The following is a 19,117-nucleotide window of genomic DNA, read 5'->3' as shown; positions in this document are numbered from 1 at the left end:
CATGTCTGTCTTTATCATTCGTTTGTCAGAAAATCGATGTCATACAATACAATTGATACAATTAGGTATAAATCGATTAGATTTGTCATTTTTGGCGTGAGAGCGGAGAGTGAGCGAGCGAGACCGCAGATATAAAATCTATGAGTATGAGCGACAGCTGACAGCGACAGTTGAATCGTAGCGAGGCGGAGGGGCATCGGTGTTTTTGAATCGGTTTGTATTTCCCATCACTTAATTTCGGCTGTGACGTCACAGTAAGTGATAAAAAGTCGGCACGCTTGGTTTTTCAATACAAATTGTGATATAGTTGGTTAAGCAAATCTTGTCAGTAAAAAAGGCGCGAAATTCAAATTTTATATGGGACAATATCCCTTCGCGCCTACATTTTTTCAAAATTTGCCGCCTTTTTCTAGTGACAAGATTTGCTTGATCAAATATACTTCCTTTATCTAGTGTATAACTGTGGCGTCAATGTTCGTATTAAATATTTGTTTTTATTTAGAATTAGTCCTTTAATGTTTATAATTATTAAACTCATAATTAACCATAGCTATCGAAAAAAGCGAAAATCGAAAAAAGTCGAACGCAGGGGGCGTTCGACTTTTTTCGATTTTTAGTTTATTATTTTATGGACCTCATACGAGGAAAAAGATACTTTTATTATGAGTGATGGTATACGAGTAAGCATACTTACAGGTAGAAACAAAGTTGGGATCGAGCCGGTCTTGACAATTTTATTTATGACTCCTCTGAAACGGTTTATGGCAAAATGTTTGCCACAAACAACGGAATTTTTATGTGGAGTCCAACTTTGCCTGTTCATTGCACGCAACCATTTCTGACGTACGTTAGGGTCCTTGGGAAATCTGCAAAGGAATGGGCAGGGATATCGGTCACATTACTGGAATATTAACAGGATTTGTTGGCAAACTTACATAACGGAATATCTACCATCAACCATCATAACAGGTTTATTATGGTGGTTGATGGTAGATACTCCGTTATGTATGATGATAGATACTCCGTTATGATGTTTCCCTAATACCTACATAGGAGGCAGGACGTCACAATTAGTAAATAATAAACTACAAACCCTAAGCTAAGGGATAAGCTCGCCTTTGTACCTAAATTTATATGAATTTCATGTTAACAATTTTTGTTTTGTACAATAAAGTGATTTACTACTACTACTACTACTACTACTACAAACAAGATCAAAATAATAGTGCGCAAAACGTTCAACTTAATAAACAAGACCAAGTGGGGTAAGTTCGAAAAACTCGCGCGCTTAGAAGATGTTGATGTCAACTTTAACCAGTCTTCTCCGAGACCACGGGGATAACGCCGTCCTTGAAACGTCGGAGGTAAATTTAAAACTTATTTTACGCGATTAAGTCTCGTCGTTGTAAATAATAATGAATAAAAATCGTGAAAGTTTAAATCAGTGTTAAGATATTACTTCATAGGCAAAGATAGATATAACTCCGTAATAAATGGATACAGTCTAAGGAAAAAACGTGCCACGAAAATCACGAAAATTTGATTCTCGACCAGATGGCGCCACTAGTTTTGGCCTACTCTCGTATAGAGGGCGTTGACGGTTTCATTTGTTATTTATAATTTTAACGCATATCCGTTGAAGAACATGGGTCAAAATCATATAAAAATAATGAATGCAAATAAAAAAATCATTTATCCATATTTAAATACATTTGAACGTATTTTTATAAATATTCATTTTTAGTTTTAATGTATGTCGATAGATGGCAGTGAATTTACAGTGGTTACAAAATTTACTATGACAGTACCGCTCTATCTTATTATATCCTCTTTGTTCATAGGTAATATGAAAAATAAATTCAGTTTATTTACACGCCAGATTTTGTATTTTTTTTGAAAATATCAGTACTTTTTTTACGGAATAGTATACGCATAGGTCTTCAAAAGTTTTTCTTTCCAGATTCAGGTTTTCACTGAAGGATTTTTCATCATTCCCATTTTATTTCGTGATTCTGCTATCGTAATCTAGAAATTTATATCTAAAACGCTTAATTTTGTTCTAGGTCCAAATGTCTAACAATATCGACGATCTCCTTTACCGCTAAACATGCACACCTTCAAAAAAGGTATTATAACCATCGTTATTATTTTAAGTCGGTTAAAAATGTTAATATCTTAATGATGTCCTGTGAAGAAATTATTATTATTTATTCAGGTAAATACACCTAATATACAACTTAATTACAAAAGTACCGTTAAACCAGTAAGGTTTGTCTCGGTACACCATCCGTAGTAGATCTTATACAATAATAAAATATAACAACACAAGAAAGTTCATAACATACTCAATTTAAATAATCTATTATTTAAATTACAACAATCCGACACCGTTGCACTGAGCGTATATAACATTTTTATAATTAAATAATACCTATTAATATACCGACGAGTTATCGATACAGTCATCAGTCATATGAACATTTTGTCAAGCCCTAGCGAATAGTAACAGTATAAGGGCCCTCCACACTCGTGCGCGAATCGCAGCGTGAAGCCGCGAACGCCAGTGTAGTATGAGGCTAGCCTAACCTAAAAACCTAGGTTTTTACACAAAATATTCCAAATTATTGACTACGATAAAATATTAGCACACAACTGAAGAAAAATGTATAATGAACTGTATAAAACGGCTTTTTATACTTTTTACGCTGTTAATTTGACAAAATATCGTTTTATTCTGAGAAGTAAACCGCTCCGAATAGTATCTCTTATTAGTCTGTGATCATAATTAAAATTTACCTGTGGAATGAATGTTTGCCTGGGTTATTTCGCCCTGTGGTAATGCAATCCGGCACACTACACGACACCATATTCACTACAATTACTCTTACGTTTACTTCGTGGTTTCTTTATTATTTTTTACATTAAAAAATACGGCAATACGCTCTTGGACGCTCTTGGCCACTCTTGGCTGACTGCGGCCGACCTGTCACTCAAAATTGGGCACGTTTTCTCATTTGTAGTCTGACTCTTTCGCACTCATGGGATGTTTATATACGTGATGGCTTCCCTTTCCTACACTTCAGCTGTCTTTATGCGTAACATAGGCATAGGTAGTATCTTGTTCTGGGTAGTATACAAGTATATAAAAACCGGCCAAGTGCGAGTCGGACTCGCCCACCGAGGGTTCCGTACTTTTTAGTATTTGTTGTTATAGCGGCAACAGAAATACATCATCTGTGAAAATCACGGTTGATGAGATACAGCCCGGTGACAGACAGACGGACAGAGGGACAGCGGAGTCTTAGTAATAGGGTTCCGTTTTACGCTTTGGGTACAGAACCCTAAAAATGACAGGTCTGCGTGCAGTTGTCAATGTCAATGTCATGTCAAGTGTCATTATAAAATAAAAAAATTGGTTTTTGTCCTATTGCTTAATAATAATTTGATTCAGTTTTCAGTTTAGTTAGGTTGTGATAGGTATTTGTGATGTTTACATTTCTATGAAATGTCAATTAAGTAATTATTATTGCCGTAGTATAATCAATATCAAATAAACATTAACTTATATTATATCGTCGTAAAAACTGGCCCTACGGGTACTGAATAAATCCCGTTTGCTCACCAGTGCGAGCAGCGAGCACCGAGCAGCGAAGCGAGCTAGTCGTGAACAAAGAATAGTATTAGAATATAGAGATGGTCACGAACCTAATTGCGAAGTGGACAGTTATTAGCTTGTCTTAGTCACGCAGCTGACGCAGCTTAATATAAAAATGCCCAGTTGCGCCGCAAAAGGGTGCAAAAACTGATAGAAAAGTTCTAAAGAAAGATGGGATCACATTTCATCGGTAAGTAATTTCCGACTACATTTATTGCTTAAAGCTAAGTGTAAGTAAAAAACCGGCTAAGTGCGAGTCGGACTCGCCCACCGAGGGTTCCGTACTTTTTAGTATTTGTTGTTATAGCGGCAGCTACAGCCTGGTGACAGACAGACGGACAGCGGAGTCTTAGTAATAGGGTCCTGTTTTTACCCTTTGGGTACGGAACCCTAAAAACTAGTGCCTACGTCAATTCTTATTAGGACCCAAGGCTCCCATGAGCCTTAGTTCTTTACATAAACTTAGATAAATACTTAAATATAATACATTCATGATTCAATAGAAATAACTATCAGTGATGAACTCACAAATAAATGCCCTTGCCAGGATATGAACCCAGGACCTGCTTTGTGCTGTGGTCACTACTAACTAGGATAGGAAGATAAGTCATGAGTTTCATCAATAATATTTAGAATTATGTGACAAGTTTTTTATCATCAAATTTATGTAAATTTATCTGAAGCTACATAAACTAATTACAGACATAGATATACCTAATCCTATTGTAGGTAGAAAGTTTCAGAGCAATCTAGCTAGTCGTTTTAACATGAGAGTGGAACTACGTTCTTATGGAGAACCGAGCTAGCGGGAGATCCTTAAACGCAGCATTTGTGGAAAACGAACACACAATATTAATAGACTCGCAAAACTTGACCCAGATGGCGCTGGTAGAGTTAGACCAAGATAACTCTGAAACGATTTTGACAGCATAGACTGTGCAAGTGTTATTTATACATCATAATTTCATAGAAGTTTGACGTTTAAAATAACACTTGCACAGTCTGACTCTGAGTCAGTGAGTCTGCTTGTCAGTCTTTCATATTATAGAATGGTATTTAGTTAAGGATAATGATTGATCAGATTAGCTAAATTAAGTGCAAAAATATACATAAACAAGTGTGATACCGAAATTGAATACTACCGGTTAATTTGTATGAAAAATATACCGGTATTCGGTCCCTGATTTATTTTATATGTCATGATTTCATAGAAACTTGACATCTAAAATAACACTTGCACAGCCTGGGACATAAAAATCGCTGCAGACTTATCTTGGTCTAACTCTAACAGCGCCATCTGGGTCAAGTTTTGCGAGTTTGTCCTTACTGGCTGCTTTTCGTTTTATTAGCGTTTGAACAAGGGAGTGCACGGGACGTGTCGAGTCACCATCGCGTTACCCTCGCGTGAGTTACCAACGAGCGAGTCACTAACTTGAGCAAGAGTGTCCAAGATGCCGTCGTGCGTGATGCGATGGTGCAGCAACTACCCGCAAACAGCTAACAAAGCAGCCGGCGTCACATATCATTCGTAAGTAAGATGCAATACACAACTTTGGGAACAAATCATTTTTTTTTAAGTAGTCACACTACTATAGTTTGTCCAACCAAATTTTCAGTAAATAAGAACAACAAAAACTATACTCATCCTTTTCTTTTGGGTGCTAGTACTAGTGTAAGACAAAGATAGTATGATTCTCTCTGTCTATGTTTGAAATGAGACAGTCCTTTTACAAAGTACCTTTTAAGCTTAGAATTAATTTAAAAGTGGAAAAATTACTGCCTTGAGTGAGACTTGAACTCACGGCCTCTGGATCGATACTCCAGCGCTCCAGCATCGATCCAGAGGCCGTGAGTTCAAGTCTCACCTAAGGCAGTAATTTTTCCACTTTTAAATCTATTCTAAGCCTAATAGCATCGATCGCAGACGTTTCTGCTTGTTAAAAATTAATAAAGTACCTTTTAGTTGTCATAACTGCCTGCCTGCTTGTAAAAAAAAAAGTATAGCTATATTTTTTTATGTACTATATACTTGTACTAGTGACTCACCTCGGCTTCGCACGGGTTACAGAAAACCTTAACAACTTAAACACCCAAATCTTCCTCAAGAATCATTATATCGTCCCAACATCACACGAGGTTGTCTGGAAGGGGTCTCTATCCGTATAAGTTTCAAAAAACTCATTGGTTCGAGCCAGGATTTGAACCCGCGACCTCCGGATTGAAAGTCGGACGTCAGATCCACTTGGCTATTCCCGCTCCACTGAATCCTGGTAGCGGCATTTATTTGTGTGCTTATCCTTATCACAGATGTTCCCTAATGTGGATGTTTTCTAATGTGTTTACACTACCGCTCATAACTACTCATCATCATCATCATCATCATGTCAGCCGATAGACGTCCACTGCTGGACATAGGCCTCCCCCAAGTACCTTGGGGGGGATTGCCGTAGTCGCCACGCTTGGCAGGCGGGTTGGCGACCGCAGTTTGATAGAGGTAGTTTTTCCTTAAGTCGCCTCTTACGACACCCACGGAAAGAGAGGGGGGGTGGTGCTATTCTTACCCGGCACCACTACTACCATAACTATTTAGGCACTCGTAATTTTTTCCATACAATTGTATACAAAATCGACTTTCAGAATTATACCGCTAAGTCGCAGTCGGATAACAGTTTTTTGTGCAGTTTACTTTTTTAATTTAACAGACATATCGAGCTTCAAAATGATGAGCAGAATATTCGTGTACATTGCCTATTTACCAAATGGCAAGCATAAAATAATCCATAAATCGTTTTCCAGTACAAAATCGTTTTATTTTGTATGAACTAGTACAAAAGGGTTTTTTAAATCGTTGCATAAAGTAAACTCGAAATTTTAAAGGATGTCTTCGGCAACAATTTGAGGCTCAATATATTTACCTAAATAAAAATTCAATCCAACACGTAAGAGTCATTTGCCTGCGGTCGAACAGTATGATTTTGAAAATAATTTTTGTATGGTGAAAATTGCGGGTACCTAAATACTTTTGAGGGGTAGTGTAAGTGCTTATCTTATCTTGTTCCGTGTTCCTCTCTGCACGCATTGATGTTAACAACTTAGCTTAATGGTCTAACTCTAAAGTCTCTAAACTTATTTCTAAAACGAAACAAATTATAATATTTGCTAAATATCTAGTTCGTTGATTCTGGATATATGTTTCAGGTTCCCAAGTAAAAAATCAATGCGCCAAAAATGGACTGAGATAATCCGCGAGCATCGAAGCGACCCAGACTGGATGCCTTCGAGACACAGCAGAGTTTGTTCGCAACATTTCGACGAGAAAGCCAAATATCTCACGCCGAAAGGCATCGCCAAACTTAATAGCACAGCTGTTCCTGTTTTAAAGGTAAAGGGAATTGTGGAACTTTTATCAGTCAAAGTTACCGAAGATGCACGTGGCCTTATGGTATCAAGCATCTACTTCAGCCGTCAGCTATAAAATTCGAGGCACTAATTTTTATTACACTACACCTCTTTGAAGTATTTTACAGATGGCGCCAGCTTAGCTTGCCCTGTCAATCCCTAGAATTGTGTCAAATTCTTGTTGTTGTTTTTTTGGAATTTTATGGCCTGGATGCCAGCCCTTTAAGCCAAATCTCATAGAACAAACCTAGAGAAAAGGGCAAGCTATGATCGCGCCATCTATCATATCATTTAATTCCATTGTAATCATGTTCATTTGTACATTCTGGTGTTACATTTTGGTCAAGTAGGTACATTATGCTGCAAACCTTTGACAGTTGCCAACCCCGTTACTGACGAATTGACGGCCCGGCCTCGTGGTCGGGTTCGAATCCCGGTCAGGGCATTTATTTGTGAGTTCGTCAGGAATTTATATTCCTTTATTCCTGGGAATCCTGGGTTAGCTAAAGTTTAAAGAGTTGTAAAAAAATTGTAAAATAATAACTTTTGCCCTCCAAAGTAACTCCTCATCATGAAATAGACCATTCAAAACTGTACTAAAATGTATGTTATTGGTGTCTCTGTTTATTTACAGATGAGTAGGCGGGACGCAGGCTCCGTCCGGTCGAAAGCTCCGAAACCTTTTTCCTGGCTGGACCCAGATAGCTCTGGTATGTTTCATCCATAAAGATGTGAAAGTTTCCAATGGCACATCAGTATTCATCCAAACTATCCAAAGACAGGCGTGGCTCACTCCGCGATTTCGTCGCGTCGCTACAAGTACATGCGGCCCACACCAATTTTGGTGTCTAGCCATAGTGGTTGCCGCGCACCGCTACGGAACGGACGCCTGTTCGCGCTTGCGCCACCTAGCGGTCATATCTGTCGTAATAGACGCGTTTTGTTAGAGAGTGAATCTTCTGTACCTAGTACTATATTCTGTGCCAAAGATATTTAACTGATTGTATAAGATTAAGATGTGTCTAAGACCTAGTACTTGCTTACTATCAGGTATTTCGTGTGTTCGTATGCCTCCTATATCGCCGCTATACTTACTCAACCTCGTATCTGCAACACTCATTTGATGACAAAAACACCCGTATTCCGAATAATAGAAAGCGACATTTCAATCAAATGATTGTTGCAAATACGAGGTTGAGTAAGTATAGCGACGATATCGAATCTGCTTACAAATTTGACCTGTAGAGAACAGCAGAATTAAAAATTCCTCAAAAACATCTGGCAAGCTCGGTTCTCCATACAAACGTAGTTCCGCTCTCATTTTAAAACGACTAGCTAGATTGCTCTAAAACTTCGTACTTACAATAGGATAAGGTATATCTGTCTGTAATTAGTTTATGTAGCTTCAGATACCATAGTAAAAAAAATGCAGCGAATGGAAGTTATTGATACAAAACTTGTTTTTGCTCTATTTCGTTTGTTTTATAAACTGGAGCTATATAAACTAATTTCAGACCTAGATATACCTCATGTCATTGTATGTGCAAAGTTTCATTACAATCCAACACGCAGTTTTAAAATGAACTACATTTGTACGGGAAGGTGCAATCGGCCGAGCTTGCCGGGGGCTCTTAAGCGCCGCAACCAATCTAAATTCATGGAATTATATTTTTCAACTTTCAGATCAAGAAGTGACCAATGACGAGTGGGTACCACTAGTGTCCCGCCTCGAGCAGTGTCGCTTCTGCGGCGACTTCTCCAAGACCTGCCTCTACATCAAAAACAAGCCTTACGTCAATAACAATAAGACCGAATTTACCTTAAACGGTATTTGTGTAAACCTAGACTTTAGTAATGATCACTTGCCTAAGACTGTTTGTAGAGATTGTGATGTTAAGTTACAAGAGATAGCAGATTTCGTTAATGTAGTCAAAGCAGCTCAGGATTCGCTTATCAATGTTACTGATAAAGGAAATCAAGAAGATAAGAGTAAAGAGAGTGAAGATGAAAATACTATAGTTATTAAAATTGAACATGAATCACTAACACCTGAACAAGTTAATGCAAATGATGAAGTTGGTGATGATACGAATGAAGCTGAAGTAATAAAAGTAGCTGAAGACACAATTAAGTTTAGTAATAAAAGGAAAGTTAAAGTGGACGCTGATAGAAAACTGAAGAAAGCTAAAGTCACTAAAAGACAATGCAAAAATGAAGGTTCACTTGACAATGCAGTTAATAATGATGAAAAGCTTGTTTTTATAGTTGAAAAAACAGTTGAAATAGGTTCAACTAGAATACAAAAGAAGCCTAAAGTTAATAAGGATAGATTAAATGAAATCTACATTGAAATTGAGGTAAAAGAAGAAATCATTGAGAGGAATGATATATGTGATACAGGAGAAGAATCTGAAGTTAGTAACAACAAAGATTTAACCTAGTAAATCATAATCATAATATGCAGTTTATGTGTTACATATACATAACAGACTTTTCGTCATATCTGTGCGAGTCAAAAAAGTGTATAGGCGTTTTTGATATCTTAAGAGGCCGTAGTCGATTTTGGAGCAAAAATGTAAAATTGATAGATTTAGACGTTGAAATTATACACGTTTTATTACGTAATATCTAAGTAACAAGTATTGGTTTCTATTAGCACGTCTTCTCATCTTGCCTTTTAATAATGAGGTCGCGAGCGTGCGTCGCCGGTAATATATGAAGAGGGGGCAGTTTTTAAAAATTCATCAAAAAATTATGGTGGTAAATTATACAAATTGATGTATAAGAATAGTTTCAGCAAATGTTGTAGATTGTTTAAGTATCAAAATTACGTTGAAATTAAGTCGATTTTCAGAGAAATTGTCACTTGTTTTGAAGTAATTTCTGGAGAAAATTGTATACGTTTAACTTTCATTTCCTCATATAACAAAAATGTAATCTGGTAAAAGTCAAGTACAGAATATGTGTAATACAAATTTACCATTTTTAGCAGTCCAAACTTTACGAAATTTACAAATAAGAGCGACAAAATCAGTACTTTACGCGCGTTTACCTAAACGTCCATCAGAAACAAAATCATTACTAATTTAGTTAGTCTGTTTTCAAAAAAATGATCTAATAAAAGGCAAGATAAGAAGACGTGCTAATAGAAACCAGTACTTATTATTTCAATTAGGTAACAAAAGGTGTACAATTTCACCGACTAAATCTATCAATTTTACATTTTTGCGACTAAAATCGACACCGGCCTCTTAATATAAGTAGGGGAAAGGTGTACAAGTTGATCCCATTAAGCGAGATTTGTCGTAAAATCCCAGGTGTTTAAGATGATCACTTCATAGGGTTTAAAAAAAACTAAATATTGTAATGAATCCTTAATAAATTTAATATTTGTTGTTTCACAATGGAAATATAGATAAAACTGCTAGTAATAAACGTTAACACTTTTGGACTACAAGTTAAAATAATGATTTTACGACAAATCTCGCTTAATGGGATCAACTTGTACACCTTTCCCCTACGTGAGTAGGGAGGAATTGCCGTTTCTGCCTCAGTGACGTCATCATGACGTCATGACGTCATCACGTGACGTAACCTCATGATGTCATCACAGCCCCCCTCACCCCCCCCCCCCCCCTTTTGTGAAGACCAATGCTGAAGGTGAAGTGATACGTGATCTAAAGACATTCAACACTAAAAACGTGGTTATGCATAAATACTGTATGAATTTTCCGACTTATTTTGAAGAAATATCCATGAATATTTCCAAAAAGTGCGAGGATTTTCAGGAGCGCGATCACAGATTAATAAATAGTTACTACGTAACAGATACATCATTCCCATACAAAAGCGAAAATACCTACGCTATAATAGCCTAAAAAATCTTAATAATAATACCTGCTGCTCAGGACGAGAAGAAATGTACCATAAGTACGCGAACAAAGAGTCGAGACTGCCTTGCTCGCCGTGCGAGTCACGTGCCAACGCGTCATCGTAAGAATGCGCTAGGGTTGTACTGTTACTTATGTTATTATTGTAATAAAACAAATGTTGCGAATCAACCATATTTTTTATTAGTCAATCAAATATTTAAAAACAACAATTATATTACCTGACTCAAAAAACTCCTTCATTTACGTAATATTGTCTTCGGTTACCGCGATAGTTACTCATGAAATAAAACTATGAAAACGGATTATTCGTGTGATGATAACGGAATATACGCGATATAATCCGTTTTCATAGTTTTATTTCCTTCATTTACGATTTACCTACTTATGTTCAAAGAAATAAATGGTGACAAAATTCATAAAGATAGATTTAAAATACTACTCGGTAAATACGACAAATTTTCCTTTGTTTTTTGACTTTTACACCCATCTACTGCACAATAATTTCGTGGTTTCGGCATTTCGAAGCGTAGGCGCGGGAAGGCGGGCGTTCGGCGGCGGCCCTCTGTCGATTGAATCGTCGACGATACGCCGAGCGGTAGGCATATAGCGCGTGGCCTTGAGCGAGTGAAGGAGGCCTGGCGCGATAGCGGTTGGGCGCTCGAGAAGATTGAGTGTCTGAACATAAACATTAACAAATACCAACCACTCAGAGGATCTACATATATACCACTGCCACCAGAGGTGCGTTTGAAGCATGCGTGTGTAAATGTGAAAAATCTAGACAATAAGTGTTTTTTCTGGAGCATAATTAGTGCTATGTATCCAGCTGATAAACATAGTGATCGTATTTCATCGTACCCACATTATACGGACATTTTGAATGTGACGGGTATAAAAAATCCGGTTTGTCTCGCGGACATGAAGATATTTGAAAAATTAAATAAGATTAGTGTAAATGTGTATGGAATAGATGATGAGAAAAGGGATGACAGGGGCCTGATTATTGTACCTCTGCATATTACAAAAATGTCATTCGATAACCATGTAAATTTGCTGTATTTAGAGAGGGGTGAAGTATCTCATTATTGTTGGATAAATAACTTGTCTAGTTTGGTGCGCTCGCAAATAACAAAACACACGGAAAAACATGCATATGTGATGGGTGTTTACACCCCTTTGCAAATAAAACTAAACTAGACCGATCAATTGGTTGTGGGGAGACACTTGTCGAGCTACCCGAGCAAAATTATAAATATTTAGATTTCAAAAATTACAAAAATAAGATGAAAGTACCATTTATAATTTATAAATAAATAATAAATAAAATCAAATAAAAATCATTTATTTCGGACCACAGAAATCCATAACAGGTTAGTCGAACATGCAGGAAGTTAAAACTATGTTAGATACAATTAATTATTACTTAACTTACTAGATATCTACAACTACAATACATACTTAGCTAGGGAACGATGCAGGCTCGACCAGTGCTGCATATAGCGACTATCGAGCCTACCCGCTATCACACTCAGGATACTGTTGCTGCTGCCAAGCACTCTGCGACGCGTGGCGGCGGCGCGCTTTCTTATTGTGGCAAAGAAACCGTCTACCTGCGCGTCCGCGAACATGCCTGACGCGCTGCAGCAGCGAGGCAGACGCAACAGCACCCTGAAGGCGTTGTTGAACTGTACCCGAAGGGCGCTGATCGATCTTTGCGAATAATTAGCCCACAAGCTGCAGGTATAAAGAGAGGTACAGTAGGCTCTAAAGAGAGTTATTTTGACCTGAGCTTTACTACCTCTGAACCTATGTGCTATCTATTTATGGTGACTGAATCCATTCTAGTTCCGTTGGATAATGAAAAGTCTACAAGTGCTACTTAAAATAACACCCATAAACATGTACCATGTAGTTTTTCCTACTACATTCATTGTGATTATGACAATAATTTGTCAAAATTTGTCATCTATCGCTATTGTGTGGAGAAATTTATACAGAGTATTCGTAGACGCTGATAGAATAATAAAAATTTTGCGAAAAGTCGTACCACCAAAAAACAATAACAGCGGTGCTAACACCTCCTTCTCCGACATATGTCATATTTGTAAGAAAAAATTGGAAAAGATGGAGCTTATGTAATGGACCATTGTCATTTAACGGGTATCATAAGAGGTAAAACACACAATTCATGTAATTTATATTACCAAATACCAAAATTTATACCGATCATCTTTCACAATTTAAGCGGTTACGATTGTCATGGCCAAGATTAAGGGAAAGTTATTACTGCATTCCCAATAACAAGGAAAAGTATATTTCATTTAATTTAGAGATTAACGAATACAGTCTAAGGTTTATCGACTCGTATAAACTCATGTCAAGTAGCTTGGATAAACTAGCTTCAAACCTTTCACGGCAGCAGTTCAAAATACTACCACATTTCTTACCACCATCCGATAATTGTAACGAGCGTGAGAAATATTTAGTTACTTACGCGTAAGGGCGTTTTCCCTTATGAGTATATAAGCATAGAGTAACTTATACTAGAGCGGTACTGTCATAGTAAATTTTGTAACCACAGTAAATTCACTGCCATCTGTCACACACTTTAAAACTAAAAATGAAGATTTATAAAAATACGATAAAATGTATTTAAATATGGATAAATGATTTTTTTTATTTGCATTAATTATTTTTATAGTTTTGACCTATGTTATTTCACTGATATGCGTTAAAATTGTTAAATAACAAACGAAACCGTCAACGCCATCTATACGACAGTAGGCCAAAGCTAGTAGCGCCCTCTGAACGAGAATCAAATTTTCTTGATTTTCGAGGCACGTTTTTTCCTTAGACTGTATCCATCTATTACGGAGTTATATCTATCTTTTGAACACAAGCAACGAAAAAAACCTAAATGAAATGAAATGAAATGAAATTTATTATTCATAACACACAGTTATAGGTCAATACATAATTAGATTATTAGATTATTTCACATTTGGTATATTTGAGTACTTATTTTTAAGTATTAATTAATTAATTTATTACAATACATTATATATATTTAATTACAAAAAATTATATTATTTATACTGCAAGAGGCAGATTGAAAAAATCTTGATAATTATAAAAATTATTCTCCTCGAGCCACGACTTCAGTCTACTTTTAAAGCTTTGGGCGGATGCTGCATTTCGTACTGTGCTTGGCAACCGATTATACACGGAAGGTCCTAGGTAGTATACTGATCTTTCCGTTTTGGCGAGTTTGTGCGAGATTGTACTTAGCCTATATTCATATTTATTGCTACGCAAGCTGTATCTCGGATTCGTACCCCTGCGCTTGAACTCATCGATGTGTCCATAAGTGAACATGGCTACTTGGTACAGATATAAGCAAGGCAGGGGTAGTATATGGAATTCTTTAAACAGCTCGCGTGCTGAGGTGTCGTCGGGCACGCCGGCCATTGCTCGGACTGCTCTCTTTTGCATCGAAAACACTCGCTGCCAATCCGAGGATCGACCCCATAGCTCGGTGCCGTACGTTAGCAGCGAGTGGACCGTTGCGAAGTAACAGTCGCGCACCGCAGCCCGCCCAGCCGTGCGCGCCAGCCGCCGAAGCGCGAAGCATGCGCGCCCCAGCCGGCCGCACACCTCATCTATGTGAGTGTCCCACACCAGGGCGCCGTCAAGGTGAAAGCCGAGGAGACGCGTGCAGGTCACATGCTGTATCTGGGCATCGCCCGCACTTACCTTCAGGTTCTGTGTTGGATGCCCATTGAGTTTGAACGTGATAAAGCACGTTTTTTCTTTATTGAGTGCTAAACCGTTCGACTTAAACCAGTCCTGTAGCTGCCCCACGACGCTGTTAAGAGCTCCCTCTAGCTCTCGTGCAGATGGCGTGCTCACCACGGCTGTGACATCGTCGGCGTACATGTAAATACTTGCGCCATTTATTGCCCGTGGTAAGTCATTTAGGAGCAAGCTAAACAAAGTGTTTGATAAGCACGATCCCTGCGGAACGCCCATTAAGTTTTGCATCTCTGCAGACGAGATTTGCCCGTTTTCGCCACAGACGACTTGGGTTCGCTCGGTCATAAACGACAGCAGCAGGCTCAGGGCCGGTCCCCGGATCCCACAGTGGGCGAGCTTCTCGGCGACGAGCGTGTGGTCAGCCGTGTCGAACGCGCGCGACAGGTCGCAGCAGATGGCTGCGACATGGCGGCCCGCCTCGCGCGCGCGCAACACGTCGCGCACTACTTCCCGCACTAGATCAGTGGTGGAGCGGCCCCGGCGGTAGGCGTACTGACAGTTGGACAACACGTTCCTAGGGAACCAATATTCCAATAACCTTCTGTTCAGTCCGACCTCGAAACATTTGCTGGGGCCTGGCACTAGCGAAATTGGGCGATATGACTTCACGGCGGATTTTTGGCCTTTGCCTTTGTACAAGGGACATATTTTTACTTTTTTTAAGCCGTCCGGGTATACTCCTGATTTCATGCAGTCATTAAATAAATGCGAAAGTACGAAGCTAATAGCAAAACCGGCCTGTCTGAGAAGGCTAGCGGATAGCCCGTAGATGTCCGTGCTGTTTTTAGAGGCGATGGCGGTTTTCAGAATGACGTTGATTTCTGCGAGTGTAAAAGGTATTAATCTGATCGAGGTATCGCTAGCATCTCGCCACTCGGCCATGTGGGCGCGACAGCGCGCACGGGCCGGGACAGGCGCGCCGCACGCGGCCGCCGCCGTCACAAATTCACGGTTCACGGCGTCCGCCAGCTGCTGTTTCGACGCGAACGGTTTACCGTCAGTGTCACGAAGCAGGTCCGTGTAGTCGACGCGCTCGCGTGGCTTCCTAGCTAACTCCATGTTTATTGCCCTCCACATTGCCTTGCTTTTATTGGGGTTGCTATTTATGAAAGAATTAAAAAAATCCATTCGTTTGGTCTTTAATTTATTGGTATATGAAACTTGTAGTTTGGCCAGGGTTTCGTTTATCGCAAGGTTACCCGGGTTATTTTTTGTTAATTGTATAAAGTCAAATAACAGTAATTTATGATTATAAACTTCGGAATCTACCCATGGCCTGCTATTCAAATAAGTCTTAGTATTTTTTATTGGGATATGTATATTTAGAAGGTTGACCAGTATGCGTAAAACCGCTTCAGTGAAACGTCTGCAATCGCCTTTATATCTGCTCACAATTACTTGCCAGTCAATAGCTGCCAACGCGTTTACAAAAGAGGTCTTATTGTTATTACTATAAACTCGCCTTCTTATCATCAAAGGCGCCGTAGGCCGTGCGGCGAGACGAGGCGCGATCAGCCGCTGAGCCATATGGTCGCTCAAGTTAGTGCACACGCACGCAGCGGACACACGGACATCACGGATATTAGAGTATGCGTGGTCCAACAGTGTGGCACTATCGCCCTCGATCCTTGTAGCGTGCTCCACGTACTGGCTGAACCCATGAGCGGATAGAATATCACTCAGTTGTTTTTTAGTGGGTGTACTAGATTTAAAATCTATATTAATGTCACCCATTATGATAGCTGTTAGTTTTTCATCATTAATTTTGCCTAAAAGGCTATCGAATAGCTTTAAGTATTCCCTATGATTAGTTAAATTTGAATGATATATCCCTATTACAAGAAGTTCGTCGTCTAGCAAATAAACGGCGCACACGTCGAACAATTGTTCGTGGGACAACTCGCAGTAATCAGGTCTATTCACTACCTTAATGTTATGTCTGGCATAAATACAGCATCCGCCGCGCTCAATTACGGGTCTACAGTAGAAAGATATCAGGTCAAAATTAGTTAAAGTAACAGACTGAATTTCGTGGCGCCTAAGAAAATGCTCGGTCATAACTAAAATATCACAGTTTAATTCGTCATTTAACAATACTTCTAAATGTCTGGTTTTACCATGTAGTCCTCTTATATTTTGGTGGCACACTGTGACGATGTCAGTGTTACTTTTCTGATGATGAGAGCCGGTCAGCGTAGATTCAGTCGTCCGCGGTGTCGGTGTGTCTCGGTTCTGTGGCGCGGGGTCGTGGAGCGCGGTGTGCCCGGGTCGCGGGGGACGGGCGCCTCGCCCGTCCGGCGCTCGGTCGAAACCACTCGCTCACTTCGACGCCGGCCGGCCAGTTCTCAGCTGTCATAAAATAATCAAAACAACTTACAGGAACGCTAACGGCGAACGATGCGTAGTGGTTATGTTTTAATTTCAGTTTTTCGACGTAGTAGTTTGCGCCATTCTTTTTCTTAAGCATGTAGGATGTGACTGCCTCAGAAGTGGTGTTTGTTTTGAAGAAGCAAGTGTGAATTTTTTTGCTCCGCTCTGTAGTCTCAAGTTCGTTATCTTTTGGTCCCGTACCCGTTACTGCGGTTCGTTTTACCGGGCGCTTGCTGCGATATTTATTGTGTACTATTTGCCATGGCTCCTGACTGGGTGTCTCAGTGGATATTACATCGTCGGGAGCATCTCGGTCGCTTGCTGCTGATGATGATAATTCATTCCGTAGGCTGCAGGTATTGTCATTAACAGCTATAGAAATGGGAGCATTCACATCTACCGCGGGGATGCAGGGTGCGTGCGCGGCGGTGGCATTGCTGGCGGGGGCGGCGGGGGGAGGTACCTTTGCTGCGTGCGCAGGCGCAGGACTTGCTCTTGCGATTGCGCCGTACGTAACCGGAGATACCGCCGCTGGCAGAGATACCCTCTTTGTTGATTGCAAAGCAGCTGACTTTAAAATATTTGCTGAGGTATTTTTTACCTGCATCCGCGTCGTAGTCCGTGCATTAGGTTGAGAATCCATTGTTGCGGTCTTGCGTCCGGCATCTTGTTCCAATTTTGCTTGCGACTTGGTGTGGGATTCTAACGTTGTTATTTTTGCTTCCAGCTTGTTAACCACCGATAGGATGTTATTAATTTTGAGTTCTAATGGTGTCACGAACTTCGTCATAACTTTTTCCAGTGCTTCCATCGTGGATTTAGCCATTTTTACTGGCTCAACTTATTAAAATACGTGGAGCTATTATAGAGTGCGCCGCGGGTAGCGTTGTTCACGAGAATTAGAGCACGAGGTACTCTGATCTGACTGATCCTTCACAATGTGTCCTCTTTGACTGCCTCGATCTAAGTGAACTAAGAATTTTTTCTAACATTACGGTTGTTATTCGAATGCACAACACGCTTGCTGAATGAATATATTTTTCAACAATGGGTCTCGTTACGACACCGACATGTACATAATTGACCTATACTATATGGTCTTGATCGTTATATTTCTAGACCAAATTTCCACAGTGCCTCTATTTTCTCTGAAGACCTGGTTGCTGTGCAATTGATCAAAACCAAAATTAAATATGCCAACCTATTTATGTAGGTTTTAGTGTATTAGATTTGAGTAAACAAATCATGTACAATTTTCACTTTGATTACATGCTAAACAAATACGGTGATAATGTGTCTTTTATATACAGACACCGACTCTTTTGTTTATCACATTTAGGGCAATTTGCACCAACCACAATTAACAGACTGATTAACGTCAAGCAGCAGAGAACTATGAAACTTTCCATACAATAAACTTTAGCGAACGGTAAAACGGTGACAGACGGTTTGGTGCAACCGACCCTAAAACAAATAACTTTTACGAAGACATTAAACCTGACTTGCAAAGTAGATTTGACACTTCAGACTTTTCTCAAAATCATGAAGACTGTATGTATTAAAAGTGTCCATCAAAAAACAGTAATTAGGCGGCGCCACCATACACCGAAATACTACCAAAAACAACCTACATAATTTGGTCGGGTTATTTGTTGCCCTATATGGTTCATATTTATACTCATGTCCCAGAGCCTAACTAGCGCTACCGGAGAGATTAGGAACTATTATGATAATAAACTATTATGAACTTTTATGATAATAAACTATTTGTATTTGTATTATTTAAAACTGAAAGCGGTCACTTTTGTAACAATTCTGCCATAAGAGATTGGCATCCTTTCTATACCATCCATACTCAAAATAATGTATATAATTTACCACTAGTCAATAAAAAAGTTGTGGGCATGATGAAGGACGAATGCAATGGAAGAATATTGCGAGAGTTTGTTGCGTTAAGGGCAGATGTATGTATGCGTATGTATTAGAC

General features: G+C 39.2%; 3 protein-coding genes across 3 annotated transcripts; 1 reads left to right on the top strand and 2 right to left on the bottom strand.

Moving 5' to 3' along the window:
* Positions 1-613: 613 nt before the first annotated feature.
* LOC134752590 (THAP domain-containing protein 2-like) lies at positions 614-2,934 on the bottom strand. Its single transcript, XM_063688259.1, has 2 exons — positions 2,797-2,934; positions 614-866 (listed from the first exon to the last, which is right to left on the bottom strand). The coding sequence occupies exons 1-2, from the start codon at positions 2,865-2,867 to the stop codon at positions 614-616; spliced, it is 324 nt and encodes a 107-aa protein (XP_063544329.1). The 5' UTR covers positions 2,868-2,934.
* Positions 2,935-3,467: 533 nt separating this feature from the next.
* Positions 3,468-11,137, top strand: LOC134752751 (uncharacterized). The gene is made up of 5 exons (XM_063688444.1): positions 3,468-3,845; positions 5,005-5,183; positions 6,854-7,037; positions 7,689-7,764; positions 8,738-11,137. The coding sequence occupies exons 2-5, from the start codon at positions 5,107-5,109 to the stop codon at positions 9,493-9,495; spliced, it is 1,095 nt and encodes a 364-aa protein (XP_063544514.1). The 5' UTR covers positions 3,468-3,845; positions 5,005-5,106; the 3' UTR covers positions 9,496-11,137.
* Positions 11,138-14,037: 2,900 nt separating this feature from the next.
* Positions 14,038-15,819, bottom strand: LOC134752589 (uncharacterized). Its single transcript, XM_063688257.1, has one exon. It carries the CDS (start codon positions 15,817-15,819, stop codon positions 14,038-14,040), a length of 1,782 nt encoding a protein of 593 aa, XP_063544327.1.
* Between the last annotated feature and the right edge of the window lie 3,298 nt (positions 15,820-19,117).

Source organism: Cydia strobilella, chromosome 25 (assembly GCF_947568885.1).
Source record: "Cydia strobilella chromosome 25, ilCydStro3.1, whole genome shotgun sequence".
Classification (NCBI taxonomy): Eukaryota; Metazoa; Arthropoda; class Insecta; order Lepidoptera; family Tortricidae; genus Cydia; species Cydia strobilella.
Note: the sequence above shows the minus strand (reverse complement) of the source record. Positions and strands in the feature narration are given on the sequence as shown.

What these genes read in the sequence shown, in the direction of transcription:
- LOC134752589 (XM_063688257.1), bottom strand. Translation starts at nt 15,819, where the DNA reads ATGGAGTTAGCTAGGAAGCCACGCGAGCGCGTCGACTACACGGACCTG.
- LOC134752751 (XM_063688444.1), top strand. Translation starts at nt 5,107, where the DNA reads ATGCCGTCGTGCGTGATGCGATGGTGCAGCAACTACCCGCAAACAGCT. An exon ending in GCCGGCGTCACATATCATTC is followed by an intron (nt 5,184 to 6,853) that starts GTAAGTAAGATG and finishes TATATGTTTCAG; the next exon opens with GTTCCCAAGTAAAAAATCAA. An exon ending in CAGCTGTTCCTGTTTTAAAG is followed by an intron (nt 7,038 to 7,688) that starts GTAAAGGGAATT and finishes GTTTATTTACAG; the next exon opens with ATGAGTAGGCGGGACGCAGG.
- LOC134752590 (XM_063688259.1), bottom strand. Translation starts at nt 2,867, where the DNA reads ATGGTGTCGTGTAGTGTGCCGGATTGCATTACCACAGGGCGAAATAAC. An exon ending in GGCAAACATTCATTCCACAG is followed by an intron (nt 867 to 2,796) that starts GTAAATTTTAAT and finishes ATTCCTTTGCAG; the next exon opens with ATTTCCCAAGGACCCTAACG.